General features: G+C 38.0%; 1 protein-coding gene across 4 annotated transcripts in view; it reads left to right on the forward strand.

The window, feature by feature from the left end:
• Positions 1-20,562, forward strand: part of WDFY3 (WD repeat and FYVE domain containing 3) — a 182,869-nt gene that overhangs the window by 139,922 nt on the left and 22,385 nt on the right. For all 4 annotated transcript variants that reach the window (XM_006768666.2, XM_006768667.2, XM_006768668.2 and 1 more), the window contains 11 exons: positions 1,398-1,546; positions 2,638-2,758; positions 3,333-3,418; positions 5,173-5,253; positions 7,952-8,006; positions 8,274-8,393; positions 10,187-10,304; positions 11,480-11,586; positions 13,215-13,368; positions 19,091-19,182; positions 19,420-19,632. In XM_006768666.2, the coding sequence (XP_006768729.1) occupies positions 1,398-1,546; positions 2,638-2,758; positions 3,333-3,418; positions 5,173-5,253; positions 7,952-8,006; positions 8,274-8,393; positions 10,187-10,304; positions 11,480-11,586; positions 13,215-13,368; positions 19,091-19,182; positions 19,420-19,632 (1,296 nt within the window). The remainder of the gene's footprint in view (positions 1-1,397; positions 1,547-2,637; positions 2,759-3,332; positions 3,419-5,172; positions 5,254-7,951; positions 8,007-8,273; positions 8,394-10,186; positions 10,305-11,479; positions 11,587-13,214; positions 13,369-19,090; positions 19,183-19,419; positions 19,633-20,562) is intronic.

Raw genomic sequence — 20,562 nt, forward strand, 5'->3', positions numbered from 1 at the left:
TAGTATATAATTTTTTAAATTCTGTCCAAATGTATGGCCTTATTAATGTCGAATGAGAATATTTTTAAAAACCAGATAACTGCAAAAGTTCATTAAGTCTGAAGGAAGCACAAGAGAAGCTCTGAAGTCTTGGGAATGTTATATTTCTTCATTAGGATGCTCATTGCAGCATATTTAGCATTTGAAAATCCAAGCTGTGCATTTATGAAAAACATTTTTCTGTATGTATGTTACACTACACTAAAGGTACTTTAAAAGTGCATCATTATTTTTCCTGTTACATTCCACCATTTTATTATTGAAGTAGTTCAAATGTGGCTATGAATATTGACTTACATTTGCATATTTTAGAAAATTACTTTCTAATGCTGTCACTTGTTAAACTTTTAATCTCATGATTACAGTTTTTACTGTTTTAAGATTCAGTAGTACAAGAAGTATATTCAAACTGGCATTTATTTGACATTTGTTTGCCTGTAGTTTAGTTGTTGATCTTTTTCCTTGACTCATGTTGAACTGACTTTAAACAAGAAAGAATTTTTAATAAGAACAGATCCTGCTCATTGGAGAGAAAACAATACTTATATTGAGATATTCAGTGATTCCTTCCTTCCATGAGGAAAATATAACTTATGACAATTTGGGCTTTTTACAATAGCATAACAGTCGGCTAGGCAGGCAGGAACCAGGTGGGAGCGGATAGGGACCAATCCCAGTTCTAGTTCCAGGAGTTGTTATGGAAAAAGGAAAAGTGAGCTGTGTGGAAGAGAAAATAACCAACAGTTGCAAACATGAATATGTAAATTATCTTGCTCTCACAACAAGCTATTGTGCATTTGAAATTTACAAACAAAGACACAGAGGCCCAGAGAAATTAGGAAACTTGGCTAGATCTACAATAAGTAACAAAACCGGGAATTCACTCAGGATTGTGATGCTCCCCAGACCTTTTTCACTTTGTATCATCTTGGCTCACACAGGGCTCAGTCCTAATCTGTTTACATGTATGCCTCAGTTCCCTTTCCTGTCAAGTTTGCTGTCTGTCTCGCTCGTTATCGAACTAGTTCATCACCTGTGGAACCTGGTACATATGTGCCTGGCACATAGTGAGTATTGGTGAATATTGAGAAAAATGGATGATGCATGGGGTGGATGGATATGACTAAATGGTTGTTTCTTTTTACTGAGGTCAACTACAAATCAGACACTGTCTTAGCAGATTCTCTTTAATAAGCTTACACTCATTTACTATGCTTGGCTCAGGGGATGCCATCGCAGAGGGACCTTGGTAAAATCCTGTTCGCCCATTAAATCCATGTTTTAAAACATTTTGTTTCAGTTATATCAAAATAAAATAAAAATCTATGTTAATGAATGTTTATGGTTTTCCTTTATAGATCCAACACATGTACCGTTGTGCTCGAGTCCAGGGCCTGGATACCAGTGAGGGGCTGCTTCTCTTTGGTAAAGAGCATTTTTATGTGATTGATGGATTTACAATGACAGCAACCAGGGAAATAAGAGACATTGAAACTTTACCTCCAAAGTAAGTAGATGAATGAAGAGACATACAGTACAGCTATCTTTAGAAAACAATATTATTCACATTTTGTTTTTTAATCCAGAAATTATGTTTCAAATAATGTTACCTCTCAGTTTGTGTGCATCCATGTTAAATATTCACAAGGGTAATAGTTATTTAAAAGTAATAAAAAAAGGCTTTATATTTCAAAATGAAAACTAAAGTTTTGACTGTGCATTAATAATATTAGACACCAAATTTCTTGTATTATAATCTATATATTTATAAACTTATTCTGAATTTGCGAATTGTTCTTTTTAAAAAATTTTAGTACAAGCACAGTTATAGAGAAAACGCAGGTCACTGCACAACCCTCCTGGGTGCCCTGGGTACCCTGGAAGCAGTGTGACCGAGGCTCAAGCAGAAGTGAGCTCAGTCTTACCCATCTGCCCTTCTTCTGCCAGTTCTGTGATGGAAGTGATAGTGGGTAATGGAAAACCCAGAAGGCAGACCAAGCTAGAAGGAAGGTGAAAAGCTAAAGGGTTAGAAATTCAACACATTTTTCTCTTCCTTTGCCATTTTGAACACCTATCACTGTTGAATGTAGACATGATCTTTGCAATTCATTCCTAGGAGATATTTCATATATGGTAGTCACTTTCAGCATCAACTAGGGCCACATTATGACTTTCATGCGCCCCTTTCTCCAGATAAAAATATTAAAATTTATATTTATGACTCCTGGTTTAAAGATGAGTATATCCATATTATATATTAAAACATTTGCTTCTGCCTAAAAGTTTAATTTTGTTCTTCTAGTTTTAAAAGAAATTAAAACATTTTCTTGGGCCCCTGAAAGTATTTAGATCTAGGCACTGTGTCTGATAAGTTGGCCCTGATAGCAATAATGGGATTTTAAAATTAACTTCATCAAAGGAGGTTGCTCGTGTGCTGAGTAGCTGACAAATTAGTCTTTTCAATATATTTTTTGAAGTGAATATTCTGATATACTCTTCTCCCTTCTATTCATATGTTGAGAATAACAGCTTTTGTTGAACTCTGAATTTATCTCTCGCTGTGTTTTTGTTTATCTCCTTTCCCTTGGCTGCCTATAGTATGCATGAGCCAATTATTCCTAGAGGAGCCAGGCAAGGCCCCAGCCAGCTCAAGAGAACGTGCAGCATTTTTGCGTATGAAGATATCAGGGAGGTACATAAAAGGAGGTATCTCCTGCAGGTGGGTTGACTTAGTAGTACCCAGTGTTTTGTCGTGTTCCTTTATTCAGAGCATGTATTATTTTAAAACTGATGCATGCCAGGAAAACCCTCTGCAGGATCTGCATTATCCCTTAGAGTATTTCATAGATTATTCCTTAAATTTGGTTATGTGACAGACAAACTGACATCATACGGTGCATAACTCTGTATACTGCATCTCTTTAAAAAAAAACAAACCACAAAATAAAACCTAAAACTTAAGTGATATATTGGTCACCCATCCTTATCTATTGCTATTCAAGTCAACATTATAATTGCCTTTTAATATAAAAATTACATCTTATAATTTTACAAAATTATAACTTTTTGATTATTTTATTTTACCATTCTATTATGAAATATTTTAGAAAAAATTTGAGAACATATTTGAAACAAATTGGCTCTGTTTACTTTGTAATTGAATCTGCTGGGAATTTATGACTGTTCTTCAGTGGGTTAACTTTTTCAAATTTGTAGAAATTGATAGTGGAAAAGTTAATATATAACTTTATTTGTGTTTTTCTTTATGTCTTTTTTTTCTCTGATCATTTCAGCCTATTGCTGTGGAAGTTTTCTCTGGAGATGGACGGAATTACCTCCTTGCTTTTCAGAAAGGAATTAGAAATAAAGTCTATCAAAGGTATTGCTTATTAGGAATACTTGATAATGCTATCATGGGAAGAGATAGAAGGGAAACTAGTACCAGTTTACTAGTAGCTAGTTTTTTAAAATCTAGAATTTAGATCAGTGAATTAATTTCTTTGAGGAAAATATTTGTTTCACTTTTGCCAGCCTCTTTAAACATGATTCTTCTAACTCAGCGGTTCTCAACCTGTGGGTCGCGATTCCTTTGGGGGTCGAATGAGTTTTTCACGGGGTCGCCTAAGACCTTTGGAAAACACATATATAATTACGTTTTGTTCTTGTGATTCATCACTATGCTTTAATTATGTTCAATTTGTAACAATGAAATTGGGGGTCACCACAACATGAGGAACTGTATTAAAGGGTCATGGCATTAGGAAAGTTGAGAACCACTGTTCTAACTAGCTTTTATAATGATGCTATTTTATTTTGAAATGCCATTTTTTCTTCTGGTAACGTATAGTTATCATTCAAAACCACTTTCATCACTAAGTCCTGCATCTCTAAATGTAAAAGGATGGTGAAGCGTACCTTCAAAAATAATATTTCAGGTTCCAATAGGCTTTCTTCATATTGAACAGAGAGACCACGTTTCCTTAGAAATTACACTCATGTGAGACTTTCTCTGCTCTTGGAAGGGACGTTGAATACCTTTGCAATTGGGAAAGTAGCACAAGCAAAGCACCTCCTCTAATGTAACACTATTTTATTTTGGATAAAAATGTATTTCACATTTACTTTAAAAACCTCACAGCACATATCCATGGCACTTGAAGATATTTCTGTTGGATGTATGAATAATGAGGCTTTATGCACTGATCATAGATAAGAGAGACCTTCTCTTACTCTTTGAAGGGTGGTGTAGATCCTGCAGGCCCTCTAGTGAGGGAAGTTTTCTGTTTCAAGTCATTCCATGAGGAACAACGAATGTCAAACAGCATTGCTAACCGTTGCAGTACAGTAATGTTAGTTAGCAGTAGCACCTGGGAATGAGGGCAGGTCTTCAGGTCCAGTGGTTGTGAGTGTTGGTTGGTAAATCAGAGCCCCCTTCACATATGGGAAGAGCTAACTTAAAGTGACTGAAATTTCAGTTATCTACCTTGTTAATCTCTAAGGGTGCTATTGTTTTCAGCGCTAGGAAATTATTTGCTCTTCATAACTGGAAACCATTACAAGATGAATTCTTCTTTCTGTGAGACATTTCTGTGTCTGTGCCACATTCAAGGTCTGCATTCATTCCAAGAATTTCCACATAATTCTCTTTGCCTTTAAAAAATGTTTGTTGACATTGTAAGCAACTCTAAAAAAAAGTATAAGATTATCACATAAAGTTCCTTACCTTGTGTGGGTCTTCATTTATTTAGTGATGTATCTGTTCTATCATTTTACCTATCAGGATTACTTGCTGTCATGTGCATACTTAGCTGTTAATCACTCTCTAGGACTTCATTAAGTTGACTCAATTCCTGTGAACCCATGCTGTACACAAGGCCTTTGCTTCCTGCAACATGGCAGCATATGTAAAAGGCCAAATCATTGATTTTGCTGTGGGCCTTTATTATTTGGCTGCAGAAGCGACCATTTTATCCTAACAGTGTTCTATTATGTGTTCCCACTGCCTGCCATTTATTGGGAAACGGAGGGGTAAATGAAACAAGATGTAAATGAATCATCCGTCCTTTCTCAAGCTCTCATTAGATCCTGACTGAGACTTCACTTTCAATTTTATGCTATTTTTAAATTTTCCAGGTTTTTGGCTGTAGTTCCATCTCTAACTGACAGTTCCGAGTCTGTGTCTGGGCAAAGACCAAACACAAGTGTGGAGCAGGGGTAGGTGTTTGCTTCTTGCATTATAATTTAATAGTGAAATTACAATGTTTGTATCTGGACAGCATTATTTAATATTTCAGATGAGTGTTTTCTCTTCCTAGTGGTTGCACGAAATTGTTTGATTACTGAAAACTAGAAGGAAAAAAGAAAATGTGTGCATGACCACTCAAGTCAAATCAGTGCTCCCATTTTGATCAGTTTTCTTGGAGTCTTTTAAGCATGCATATATTCCTTCATAATTAAGTTCATACTGTACAGATTTCTGTTTTGCGTCTTCCATTCAGTGTTATATGTAATGGTTTCCCCTGCTTTAAAAAAATTCTTCAGAAACATTACTTTTATTTGATACCTATTCAACATATGGATGAAACATTCTTTTACTTGTGGATATTTCATTTTTATCATGTTCCCTTCTAATGATAATGCAAGTGTGATTCCTGATTATTTTTTTTTAGGGTAAAGTCCTCTCAGTAAATAAAGGGAATGAATTTGAAGGCTTTTGATACACAAAACCAACTTAATTTCCATAAAAATATGCACATTTGTATTCCATCATTTATGGATAAGTTTAGTTGTCTCCATAAGATGCTTCTCAACTCTTTATATTTTTTAAATTTTTTACCAATTTCATAAATTGTTTTTTTTTCAGATTTTAAATGAGCATGTCTTTTATTATTAGTGCTAGAGCTCAGTGAATGTCAGCCACTTAAAATCATCATTTGGGGGTTATCTATAACTTTTGCCCATTTTTTTTCTAAGGTTGGTGGTGGTGGTTTGATTTTTTTCTTTAAATTGAGGTATAATTGACATATAACATTATATTAGTTTCAAGTATACAATATAATGATTTGAGATTTATATATATTTTGAAATGACCACCACAGTAGTTTAAATAGTTAACCTCTCTCTTCTCTTGAGTTTTTATCAATTTTTATGGGATTTTTAAATAATAATGTATTATTACTCCTATGTTTGTCATATTTTTTGCAAATTGCCCAGGCTTCCTCTTGATTTTGTTTTTTCACATTTAAAATAAAACTTCTGTTTTTATGTGTTCACACCTATCAGTGCTTCCTTGTGCTCTTCTCAGCTGCTTTTACTCTTAGAAAGTCCTTCTGGATGATGTAGATACTTTAAGAATCCACACACCCAGCTCCATTCATAGTCCCTCAGAACTGTGGTCCTTTATAATCCACTGGAAGAGAAGGAGGGCTACAAATTAATTATTACAACCTGCAAAAAAAATGATTTAAAACTACTGGAGATTATGTAGTTTGTAAATAAAATTTGAGTCCAGTCTGTGTATATTTAAATATATTAAATTCGTGTATTTCTTTTTAGGTTGTTGCTTTTATTTTTCTTTAGCCAAGATTTAGCAAATACAAATGCTAACTACATGTTTTTAGCCTCAGAAGCATGTTTTGCTCCTAATTATGTGTGTTGTTAATATAAAAACAGGAAGGGAAAGGCTCCCCTAGAGCACATCCTTTTTCTACGTATAATCAAATTGCTAGTACTTTCATCTGCCCTGATCATCTTCAACTTGCTATTTTCATTGTTCTTGCTACTTTTTGTGCTGAATTGGCAGTTCTTGAAGAACTTCTAAAAGCTCAAAGGCAAGAAGCAGACATTCATTTCCAACTTTAATCTTCTTTCCAATTGTTCCCTTTCTTATAAGGTTGAGGAGTGATCATAGCTCTTTTTCCAGGGAGAGCATCCTATACATTCAGTTTTCCTAATGGGAAGAAGAATTTATAAGTATAAATGGAAAGTGGTATCTGTGCCATTGAGCTGAATCTTTTAATTTCCTTTCAGTCAATAAAATGCATAGTTAAGTGTTTGCTTTCTGGTTTAACAGCCACTTTGCAATCTTCAAAATATAATTATCAGTGTTATACAGGTGGTAAACCTAAAGGAGGATTTTAGCCCAGCCTGTGTGGCTCAGTGGTTGAGCATCAACCTATGAACCAGGAGGTCACAGTTCAATTCCTGGTCAAAGCACATGCCCGGTTGCCCCCAGGCTCAATCCCCAGTGGGTGGCAATCAATGATTCTTTCTCATCATTGATGTTTCTGTCTTCTCTCTCCCTCTTCCTTCCTCTGAAATCAATTAAAAAAAATTTTTTTAAATAAGGACTTTATAGCATTCTAGAAAAGGCTGCTATCAAAAAATGTCCATAATTTTAAATAACCTGAACAGCAGTGACTTTCCTGTCAAAATAATTTATATTATCAATCACTTTCAACATCTTTTTAGAAAATATGCTGTGTACCTACTGTGTACAAACTATTGTGTATTATTTGTTATTCCAACATAATGTCTGTATATCCTTTTACATAGTGATTATTGGAAAAGTCAGAAGGTTGTACTAGATAATTGTTTTTAAAACTCTTTGCCATTACCCATAGTAAAAAATATATTCTACATTGTATCCCACAACACACAAACTGAGGTAGAAAAGCTAAGATAAAATTCACTGAAAATACTTTCATTACTATATGTGATGCCTCCCAATGTTCTGTGTTCTTCCGTTCAATTCCATGTTATTTTATTTTTAAGAAGATGAAACTGATTTATGACCCTCTAATAGGTCCTCCGTAGTCTGAAAAATTCTTGGACCAGGTGACTTAAAATTGTCAACTCTAAATTAATCATTTAAAATTATTTTGTCTACAGTGTAATTATTTATTGATTTCAGGTCTGGGTTGCTTAGTACTTTGGTTGGAGAGAAGTCTGTCACCCAGAGATGGGAGGTAAGCTTAATGAAAACGGAAGCTTCCTTTGTAATTTATAGTTGGATGGTGCAATTCATACAGTTAAAAAGGCACTTTAATAACCCTTAAAAAAAGTACCATAGAAAAAATGTCTTATTTTTTTTCTTTTTAGAAAACATTTTGATGTTCTGAAATCTATAAGAAATAAATTATTCTTTACCTCATTTTGCATATGACATTTTAGAAAGTGAACATAGTGGATGTAATTGATTGCTCTAAAATGAACCTTTATCTCTCTTTCCCAAGAGAGGTGAAATCAGCAACTTCCAGTATTTGATGCACTTGAACACTTTGGCCGGCAGATCATACAATGACCTCATGCAATATCCTGTGTTTCCTTGGATCCTTGCAGATTACGACTCAGAGGTAAATCTCAAGTCATGTTGTGTAAGTGGAACACATTTTCAAAAGTAATTAAGAGATACTGCAATGGCTTAGATGTTTTATAGTTTAAAGTTCTCAGCAAGCACTTATTCCAAGAAGATGAGAAGAGCTTTAGATTGGACTTGTACAGAATGTGGATAATTGACCAACTTCTTGGGTATTTATTCATAACCTCTATTTGGTTTCCTTAAGTGCTAATTAATTTGTATCACTGGTGGATGTCTCTCTGCTCTCTGCACTGTGGCCATTGTCAGAAACAGAAATCTACTTGAGTCATCCCTCTGTTTAAAAGGATTCAGTGAATCATCATCACGATTTGGAGAGAATTTAAAAGCCTCAGTACTGTGCCCTTTACAAAGTAACTCCTAGGAATCTGTCCTTTGTGTGGTCCCAGGATTGCTATTTGGGCTACCTGTCCATCTCCTTGATGTCTTTCAGTTGCTCTGCACACGCTATACTCCTAGTGTGGAGTTCTCCCAGTCTCTTGCACACCTTCTCTCCCATTACACATTCACCTGGCTAGCTCCATTCCACCCTGCGGACACATGCGGGTGTCACTGTCCTGAAGCTGTGTCTTGTTATAATCATGATTTGTGTTTGACCCTACTTGATTGTGAAGTCCTTGAGCACAAAGACTATTTTACGTGTCTCTCAATTCCCAACCTCTAGAATAATGCCTGGTACTTAGCATACACTTTAATGTTTGTTGAATTAACCAAAAAAATATTAATGAGGTATTTTGCATATAGATTTTGAAGGGACAAATGTACTAATTTGACTTGTATTTATAAATGTGGATCAATTTCTCCTGCCCAAGACTTTTAAAGTACAAGTTTGGCAAAATTGGTTGGTTATGATGCCCTATCTTTTAATAGATGCCCTATCTTTTAAATACAAATTAAATATCCCACAGGTACATATTTCAAATTTCTACTTTTAAAACCCTCAGGATGTAAATTCAGGTTTACTTTCAAATATATGAGTGAGATCAACTAGAGATGAGCTTTAAAATAATCTGGCAGACAGAAAGATTCCATCTCAGTCACAGCACTTGGCCTGGTCTGATGCCTTTTAGAGGTGAATGAATTCCTGAGTGTTCTACTTTATGTCATTTTCCAATCACCTCTATGAAGGAAATGCTCAAAAGTAAGGTCAGCGTGAAACAAGGGAGATGGAGAAGAGAACAGAGAGGGGATCTGTTCCTCTAGGCCAGCAGTTCTCAACCTGTGGGTTGCAACCCCTTTGGGGGTTGAACGACCCTTTCACAGGTGTCGCCTAAGACCATCGGAAAACACATATATCATTACATATTGTTTTTGTGATTAATCTCTATGCTTTAATCATGTTCAATTTGTAACAATGACATTGGGGGTCACCACAACATGAAGAACTGTAGTATGTGGGTAACAGAGGATAAAGATGAATTGGGGCTTTTGTGTCCACTGTCTCCTGCTGTGTCCTTGCCAAGACTGGAGAGGAATTTCCCTCCTCCTCCTCATCTCCAGACATGGGTCCTGAGTGCCCTCCTCTGTCAACACTTAATTTCCAAAGCAGTTGTCTTCAAACCAAACCACTTAACAAACTGCCATGTGCCTCTCTGTAAAGTGTGAATTACAAGCAGGTACATGGCATTGTTTTGGAGTCCAGTTCTGCTGTGGGACCCAAAAGATACTAGCACATTTACAAGTCCCATTGTCAGCTGTAGCCACCATTATGAGAATGGTGGGAATAGAGGGTATATGGTAATGTGGAACTTGGTTTATTTTGTATTTTAGGAGGTCGATCTTACTAACCCCAAGACATTTAGAAACCTGGCAAAGCCGATGGGAGCGCAGACAGATGAACGATTAGCTCAATATAAGAAGCGATATAAAGACTGGGAAGACCCTAATGGTAAGTAACTTTTCTTGTCATAAACTTTTACCTAATTTCAAAATTAAGCCTTTAATTTAGTGGTCTGACCTCCTTACATCTTCCCAAATTGCTTATATATCATTATCTTGTATATGCACATATCTATACAGCTATCAGAGTAGAAAATCTGGTTTTGCATGCCAACTGGTGGCCATGTTTAGAAGGGATTTTTTTTAAGTAGCCTATCAGGTACTGGCAGGAAACTAAGTAAAGTATGTCTGTTTGGCACAGGGCAGAAATTTCCCATCATAATGTGCCTTTACTTTGACTCATATGTAGGCTAGGAATTACTCTTTCATTTATTGACTCAATTTTTAGAACCCTTTTGCATTAAAAAGAAAATTAAAAAATTGACTACCTTATGAAACACCTCAATTTACTTACTTATTATTTATTATTATGTTTAATGTTTATCATGTGTGCCCCAACAATAAGCAAAAGAAAGGCGCGCCGGAACTAAGCCTAACAGTATTCCCTATTCCCTAAGTGGACTCTTTTTTTCCCATTGATTTTTATAAAGAGTGGGAGGGAGGGAGAGAAGCATTGATATGAGAGAGACACATTGGTTGGTCACCTCCCACACGGCCCCAACCATGGCCAGGGATCAAACCTGCAACCCAGGTATGTGCCCTTGACCGGGAATTGAACTCACAACCCTTCAGTGCATGGGCTGACACTCTAACCACTGAGCAAACCAGCCAGGGCTGGACTCTTTTCTTTCCCCCCCGCCAATAAGAGTAGTAAAAATTGCATAATACTCATAGACAATTTAGGGAAATATGGTGATGCAGAGCCAGAACCTAATGAAAAGTATCTGCAAGTCAAATATCCTGCTTTAGTGGAGATGTTTTGCTCTTCAGAGTTATCTATTACAATTAGCCTCAAAACAGGAATTGCTAGATATGCTAGTTTTGAGGGGAAAGGCATCAGATTATACTTACTTTTCATTACTGCTCAATATGTAAGCAAGGGGAACAGTGTCACCACAAAGTTTTCATGCTGCAAACGCCAGCACTAGCTGTATTTAGTGTCACAGTTTGTATTTAGTGTCACGAGCTGTATTTAGTGTCATCGCATTTTTAAGCCTATTAATACTAATATTATTTTTTATGTTTACTCTTTTGTTTTCAATGTTGCTGTAATTTTTTGAGCAGGAGAAACTCCAGCCTACCACTATGGGACCCACTATTCATCTGCCATGATTGTGGCTTCATACCTAGTGAGGATGGAGCCTTTCACACAGATATTCTTACGGCTGCAGGTAAAACCCTAAATTCAGAATTGTCCCATTCTGCACAAGCCTTCTTTCTATTTAAAATTGTTGCTCTTTGAAAATATACTGTTATCTTGCCTTACAAGAGGACCCATAATCAAAACATAATTAAAGTGAAGTTTTGCTGTACCAAAATTGATGAATAAGCCAGAATTTGTTTGCAATAAACAAGTGCCAAGGTCCTTTAGTCAAATAAGCAAGTAGCATATGCTTTCTGGCCAGGCATATGGAATTCAGCCTTAATTGGTTGAATTCAACAAACATTTTAAAAAAAGAAAAGAAAAGTAATTAGTCTAGCTCATTTGCTGTTTTCTTAATTATAGGTGCTTTTCTCCACATTCTCTTTCATTTATTCAGACAGCATTCTGGTGCTTGGAGTACTTTAATGAATAAAGGCAAAAGCCTTGCCGTGTAGAGCTTATATACTATTTTGGTTGAGGGAGCCGAGCCAGTCAAACAGAATGAATAACTATATTGTCAAGTGTTTTAGAATGTGATAAATGCTGTCAGAAAAATATAGATCAGGGAAAGGGAAATGGGAAGTACAGGAATGGGAGGCAGGGGAGGTTACAATGCAGTTTTTTTAAAAATATGTTTTTATTGATTTCAGAGAGGAAGGGAGAGGGAGAGAGAGATAGAAACATCAGCGATGAGAGAGAATCATTGACCGGCTGCCTCCTGCATGCCTCACACTGGGGATTGAGCCTGTAACCTGGGTATGTGCCGATGCTCAATCGCTGGCCCACATTAGCCAGGCACAATGCAATTTTAAGGAATGATCAGAGTAGGTCTTCTTTAAAAGGTAACATCTGAACAAAAACTTTAAGGAGGAAACGGAGTTAATCATTCCAGTGTCTGGTGAAAGTGTGTTCTAAGCAAAGGGCACAGCCCAGGCAAGGCCCCAAGTCAAGTATAATGCCTGAGATGCCTCAGAAACAGCAAGGAGGCCAATGTGTCTGGAGCAGAGTAAGTGTGGGGAGAAGTCCTAGAGGCCCAATTGTGTGACGGCCACAGTGAACTTCATCATAGAGACGGTTACTCTGTGTTCGCTTAAAACACAGCATAACGAGCCTGATTGAGGAAGAGGTTGGTGGACAAAAGAAATCCCACTTCTATTTGAATTTGTCTTATCAATCTATATTTTTGATCACCTTCCTAGTTCTCCACTTAATTCTCATTGGTGTGAGAACTTCAATGTAATGTTGTTTGTGAAATTAGTCAAGCACATATATACCTGGAACATCTCCAACTGTGAATGACTATAATCTTTAAGAGAGCATCATCAAAATGTGGAAGACTTTGTATTCCTTATTGTCTTGCCTCTTTCTAAAAACTAGTATTTTTTTAAATGGCTTTTTAAATTCTTTACATTTGGATTTCCCTTTGGTTACAAAACAAATACATTGAGCACCCTTTGTAAAGAATACCCCAGAAATAATGAATTAGATTAATTTTGGGGGGTGATCATTTAAAATGTAGTGTATTTGACATAGAATGTTGGGAAATGGAAAAGTCAGCAAACATCGACTTAGGGTTTTCAAGCCCTTGAGCTTGACTGAAGCTGTGAGACGGGACTGCTTCTCTAATAGGGAGGTGCCTTCTCATTCTGCCCACAGGGAGGCCACTTTGACCTGGCTGACCGGATGTTTCACAGTGTGCGGGAGGCCTGGTACTCAGCATCAAAGCACAACATGGCAGACGTGAAAGAACTGATCCCAGAATTTTTTTACTTACCAGAATTCCTGTTCAATTCCAACAACTTTGATCTGGGTACGTAGAGCGGTGGCACTGTTTTAGAAATGTCGTCCAGGAAGACATTGGTAAAAATAAGTCACTTTTCTAACGACTGCAGTACACACTGAGGAGATGGCACTGTGATTCAGCTGCCACTGTTGACTGTAATTGGGTGTCTGCGATTAAGTAGAAAAAGAAAAATGGCTGTTTCAAACCTAGAGTCTGGGAAACATTTATAAATTGACACAGATTACATCTACTGGTCAGAATGTTGTTATGTAAATGAAAACAGACATGAGGTAAAAATTTGTTTGAGAATTATTACAATTGAAACCCAATAGTAGCCAAGAGTGGTGTATCTAAATTTTCATGTATTATTTAAATCTTATGTATTGCTTGAGGCATTCTCAGATTACATGTAATATGTTTTAAAATTAGAATTTCATAATAACTGTAAGTAAATTCCTTTTCTTATCCTGCTAGGGTACTGATTTCTAGAAAAACAGGACCAAATCAACATTTATAAAAAGGAGAGAAATTTCATCAATGCTCTGCTCCCCGTGTGTTATCTAAGAGCTACAGGAAATTGATTTGACTCGGTTATAGTTTCTTGGAACACAGTTTGCTGATCTATGTTTCTGGTTATTTCTTTTAAAACATATAATAATTCCATTGTTTCCACTGTAGGATATTTCTGCCAGATATTTTTCTGTTTTATATTTTTTTATACCTTCTACTTTATCCTGTATTTAAGAGTTCAACATATAAATCATTACTATACTACCTCAAAATGTTTCATTAACAGAAAATTCAGGAAGCTATTCATATCTAATTATTTGAGTGATTTTTTTTAAAAGACAATTTTAACTTAATTTGTCCATCAGCAGTCCTAACTTTGTGAAATTATAGCTCCAGGTCCAATGGAAAAGATAATATGACTCTCTGAGTAGCCCCAGCAGAAGTCCTGAAGTTGAGTCTCATTACTTCTGATTGGTCCTGGAGCTCACCCATGAGTAGCTAAAGACACCAAGTTCTAGGACTTGGAGTTGGAGGGAGTGATGGTTACTGGAAGGAATAGAATGGATAGTAAATAAGGAAAAACAACTGATGTGTACACAGCATTTGCATATGGCTACACATTAGTGTTATATTAGGTTTACTTATAGTTCTCCTTTAGAAAAGGACTGTCTTCCCTAGGGACATCACTTCCCAAGACACAAATATGGAAAGGTACAGAAAGAGATACCATCGATCTTTCAGAAACACTGGATCCATTATAATAGTCTGTGTTGCAAAAATGTTTTAGCCAGACTACTTACAAACCCAACCAAATGCTCCACTTTCACGTGAATAATAAAAGAAGGACCGTGTGACTCTGTCACACTCACCTTCATAAGAAATCATCTTTCTTCCATGAAATCACAGACTACATAAAGCACTATTTGCTTGTAAGACCTATAGCCATAAAACTGTAAGAGAAAAGCATAGGGTTAAATCTTAATGATGTTGTATTAGGCAATGGATACTTAGTTGCTATATCAAAAGCACAAGCAACAACAACAACAAAAGAAAATTGAAATTGATCAAAATTTAAAACTTTCTGCATTTAAGGACATTATGCAGACAGTGAAAAGAAAACATGTCTCTTATAAGGGCCTAGTGTCCAAAATATGAAGAACTCTTACTGTTCAACAACAAAAAGATGAACGATTCAATTTTAAAATGGGCAAAGGACCTGAATAGAAATTAGTCAAATGCCCAATAAGCACATGAAAGATGTTCATTATCAGTAGTCATTAGGGAAATGCAAATCAAAACCACACAGTGAGGTGCCACTGTACATCTAAATATGGCTTGTAATGTAAAAAACAAAAATGCGCACTAACAGAAAATATCAAGGACTGTGGAGAAATTAGAACTTGTCCGATGCTTATGGGAATGTAAAATAGTTCAGCCTCCGTGGGAAGCAGTGTGGAAGTTTCTCAAAAATTTAAACATAGAATTACCATATGACCCAGCAATTCCACTTCTAGGTATATGTCCCAGAGAACTGGAACAGGGCATCAAGTGCATGTACCCTCATGTTCAAAGAGGCACTGCCTATAATATCCAAATGGTAGAAACAGCCCATGTATCTATCAGTGAATAAACAAATTGTGGAATCTATCTGTATATTTAAAAGTCTAAGTGACCGTTCAACTGTCCGACCAGTAGCTATGAGGCGCAGTGATCACCGGTGGGCAGATGCTCAACACAGGAGCTGCTGAGCTGCAGTGATTTGGCAGCTGCGTTTCTCAGGTGATGCACCTGGAACCAGAGAGGGGGGAGCCTGATTCCAGGGTGGGTCACCTCTCGCAATCCGGGACCCCTCGGGGAAAGTCGGAGAGCCGGTTTTGGCCCAATCCCTACAGGCTTGGCCAAGGGACCCCCCCACCGGTGCACAAACCCATGCACCGGGCCTCTAGACTACACTAATAAAAGACAAAGATGCTAATTGACCGTACCTTTGCTATGCCCAAGCCACTCCCACCAGCCAATCAGAGCAACTATATGTAAATTAACCCAACCAAGATGGCAGACAGCAGCCACGGAACTGGAGTGAGCAGTAATCTTGCTTGCTCCAGTGGTGAAGGAAGGCAGCCTGCCGCCAGCTCTGAGCTCCACTCAAAAGCAACAAAGCTCAAATTTGTTCAACTACAGCTTTGGCCTGCTCCCCACTGGCAATGGACATCCCCCGAGGGCTCTCGGGCTGCCAGAGGGATGTCTGACTGCCAGCTTAGGCCTAATCCCCCAGTGAGCGGGCCTAAGCCAGCAGGTAGAAATCCCCCGATGTGTCCCAGACTGCGAGAGAGCACATACCAGGCTGAGGGACCTCTCCTCTCCCTCCCGCCCCCCGACAAGTACACAAATTTTTTTGTGCACTGGGCCTCTAGTATACATATAATAGAATATTATTCAGTTATAGGGTATGAAGTATCAATAAATGCTGCAACATGGATGAACCTCAGAACGTTAGGCTAAATGAGAGAAGCCAGACACAGAAGGTCACATAATGTGTGATTCCATATATGTGGAATATTCTGAGTAGGTGGTTTCCAGGGACGGGGTGGGAGAAATGGGAACAACTGCTTTATGGGTACAAAGTTTCTTTTTGGAGCGATGAAAATGTTTTGGGACTAGGGAGGTTATGATTGCACAACATTGTAAATGTACTAAATGCCACTGAGCTGTTCACCTTAAAATAGTTAATTTTATGCTATGTGAATTTCACTCCCATAAAAAGAAAGCAATAGAATATGTTTACCCCTTTGCCCAGAAAAGATGGTAAATGGTTTAAAAGAAAAATCACTAGAGTTTTTCCCTACTTCTGGAATGAGTGACATTCACTCCTGGTCTTCTTGTCCTCACACCCTGGCAGTACTTGGAGGGGCGCTTCAGAGGCAGGATTAGGTAAACCAAGCATTTTCTATAGACCTGTTCCCTTTAAGTTTTAAAACTGCAGATAGTGATGATTAAATAACAATTATATCACATAATCATTTAGGGATTCTGAGCAAAAATTTGAAAAGCAGATTATACTTGAAATAGCCTGGGAATTGCCACCTCATCAAAAAATTAGGCCTGGAGGGCATTTTAAGGTACAGGAATGAAAGGGGGGAGTGGTTGTAATAAGTTGATTGTTTTGTTTTTTCTTAAGTTTTATGGTAATTTTTCTAACCAAGTCAAAATATTCCTTTAAACAATAAACTGATTTGTGTATCTTTCACTTAATATCACATTGTAAATAAGCCCATCAAATAACAATGATGAAAACAAGATTGCTTCTAAGGAAAATATTTTTATTGGCCACTACTTGGAACTGTCTTTGTGTTCTAAAACTTGAACAGTTGCACTTTTCTATGAAAATTCCTAATGTAGCTATTTATCTAACCAACTGCTGTTAAGCTAGTGAGGAACATTTTTATTTATAGAGTCATTTTTTATAATGATCATCTGATTTGTACCTAGAACTATAAGCTCAAGTTAACTTTTTGGTGTTATTTTTAAAAAGTGAAAGAACCTGTTTCCTTAGATGCCAGTCCCATTTAATTTGTTTTGTTGTGGATAGATTTCATAGCAAATGGTTTCTTTAATACCTTAGTGATTATCTGGCTATAACTTAAATTAACAGAATACATTATTTTAACAATACATTAGAATAACAAGAACACATGGAATACATGTCACTTGGTGTGCATTATCACAACATGATGTTTCTGTTTCTGTCAGGTAACCTGTAGTCTTCCCAAATTTTTATTTTCTGTTAAAATGATACACTAACAGCAAAGAGTTGAGTTTTATATTTTACTAGAGGCCTGGTCATGCACTGGGGCAGGCGGGGGAGGGGTGTCCCTCAGCCCAGCCTGCACCCTCTCACAATCCAGGACTGCTGGCTCCTAACCGCTTGCCTGCCTGCCTGACTGACTGACTGATTGCCCCTAATTGCTCCTGCCTGCCAGCTGATCACTCTCTAACTGTTCCCCTGCCAGCCTGATTGACGCCTAACTGCTCCCTTATTGGCCTGATCGCCCCCAACCCCCCTCCCCTGCCGGTCTGGTCGCCCCCAACTGCCCTCCCCTGCTGGCCTGATTGCCCACAACTGCCCTCCCCTGCCAGCCATCTTGTGGTGGCCATCTTGTGATGATGTGAGGACGTGATGGTCACCTAGGCTTTTATTAGTATAGATTTCTTTAATGAGAATCTTTACAGCAAAATATATATCAGCTCTGTGGAGCTCTCTGAAGAATTAATGCATCAGAAATATGAGAAACCCCATGTATTCCAAATATCCCAAGGAGACAATGGCACTTTCATTCCTTCTTTTTTTAAAAAAAATCCTCACCCGAATAGATTTTTCCACTGATTTTTAAAAAGAGAGTGGAAGATAAAGGGAAAGACGGAGAAAAACACTGATGTGAGAGAAACACATCAATTGGTTGCCTCCTGCACGCACCCTGACCAGGGCCCAGGCCAGGGAGGAGCCTGCAACTCATTTCTTCTTAAGCAAAGAAAGCAAAATGAAAGTTACTGAGGAGTTGGGAATTCTTTCAATAGCCTTCTCCATGTGAATGGCAAAATTTTGTCAGAACATTAAGACAAGAATTTCAGTCCTATTTAACTACTGATGACTCACCAAACGTGAAGCATTCTGGAAAAGCCTAAAAAAGGCAGAGTTTAGAGCAGCAGTCACCAGTCTTTCAGACCTCACTGACCAGTGGTCCGTGGACCACCACTTGGCAACCGCTGGTTTAGAGAAATGTTAATGGTCTTCCAAATGAGCCATCCATCCTATGGGGATTAAATTTGAGGGGTTTTTCCAAACTCAAACAGTAGCCCCATAAAATGTTTCATTAAGGACTCCTGTGGTCAGTTAAGTTTCAGACATGTTGTAATATCCCTCCTAGAGAAATGCCTTGTGTCTGAGAAGTCTTGCAGAAAGAAACGCCCAACTTTGCATAGCTCAGCATTTCCTGAAGTCACTTGACCGTGAGCATCCCTCTGTTTTGCTAACACTTAATAAATCTCTCTGAGAAAGTAAACTAAGGATCAGTCTTAGGAAAATAGCAGAGCAGATGATATCTGAGGGTCCTGGTGGTAAGATTTCATAGTTCTGATAATGAATCTACACCCACTGTTTCTCTGTTATGTTAACATGAAGTTACAATTTATCACATTTTTCATATCTATATATATTTTTTTAATGTATCCAACTGCACAGGCTGTAAACAAAATGGCACCAAGCTTGGAGATGTTATCCTCCCACCCTGGGCAAAAGGGGACCCACGAGAATTCATCAGAGTCCACCGAGAGGTAATGGGGGTACACTTGGCAGTTGAACTTGGCAGTTGAGCTTGGATCTCACTGGGTCATTGGCCACAGTATGAAGAGAGAACCTTGAGCAATGTATCACCCATTTGGTCAAGTTACTAATATTGTGTTTATGATTTTTAGTTATTTTAATTCCTGTTGCTCACTGGCCAATTTTTTTTCCTTTCTGAGCAATTAATAAATGTCAGCCAGTGACTGAACCTTTGCTGTGAATTACAGGCTTTGGAATGTGATTATGTGAGTGCCCATCTGCATGAATGGATTGACTTAATCTTTGGCTACAAACAGCAAGGCCCTGCTGCAGTAGAAGCTGTAAACGTCTTCCACCATCTGTTTTATGAGGGCCAAGTGGATATCTACAACATAAACGACCCACTGAAGGAGACGGCCACAATAGGGTTCATTAACAACTTTGGTCAGATCCCTAAACAGGTATGGATGTTCTTACCATCAGTGTTCTCGGGTTCCGTTTTTAAGTGCTGTAGCATTTCTTTACATGATCAATATCATACGAAATAATAATTAAAGTTAGACTAAGTTTTCAATAAAGGACCATAAATATCACCCAATAGGTTCCAAGAGTATTGCTTTCTCCCTTTTACGTACAAATAAATAGAAATTTGGTTGTTCACAGAGAGTTTTCCTTGCAGGCTAGTGCAGGGTGTTCTTTCCTGTACCTGCACAAGACCTGGCAATAGGTGAGGAGAGCCTGGTCAGGAAAGCAGGTGGGATCTGGGGCACAGTATACACAGAGATGGGGTTCCATCCTGAGGCCAGTGATGAGCCAGTGCTGAGTCTAAGCAGAGAAATAGCATGGTCATATCTAGATCTTAAGGATCATTCTGGCCACAGTCGTGCACACACATGCACACACATGCATATGCATTGTAGGGAGCCAAATTAGGAGCAGAGGGCCACCTAGGGAGCTCTTGCAGTAGGTAGTTCAGGAACAAGTAGTTTGAATTAAAGAGGTCTGATAAGTGATGTGAGACTACCTGCCATGGGAGTGCCTGGGACCATCCTGCACCAACTGCTCTAATCACCTTTAGTAACGAGCAGAGCTCAAGAGACTCCCTCCCTTCTTTCGTCCCCATTGTCCAGGACACACCTGGAGGGCCGGTGCACCAGGAGTAACCAGCACTGTGCAGAAGGCTTACTGGGCCGGTCAGACCATCCACTTTCCCCAAGTGCCCACACTTTGACCTCAACTATCCTTCTCTGTTCCTGCTTCAGCTATCTCCTGGACTCCCTTTTTGTAGGTTAACCAACCTAGTGGTTCCCAGAGCTGACAGCTGGGAACACAGAACAATGGCTTGTCTTTGTACATGGAAAAGCTGAGAGGAACAGACAGCAGGACAGCCT

The sequence above is a fragment of the Myotis davidii genome, unplaced genomic scaffold, assembly GCF_000327345.1.
Source record: "Myotis davidii unplaced genomic scaffold, ASM32734v1 scaffold420, whole genome shotgun sequence".
In the NCBI taxonomy this organism is placed as follows: Eukaryota; Metazoa; Chordata; class Mammalia; order Chiroptera; family Vespertilionidae; genus Myotis; species Myotis davidii.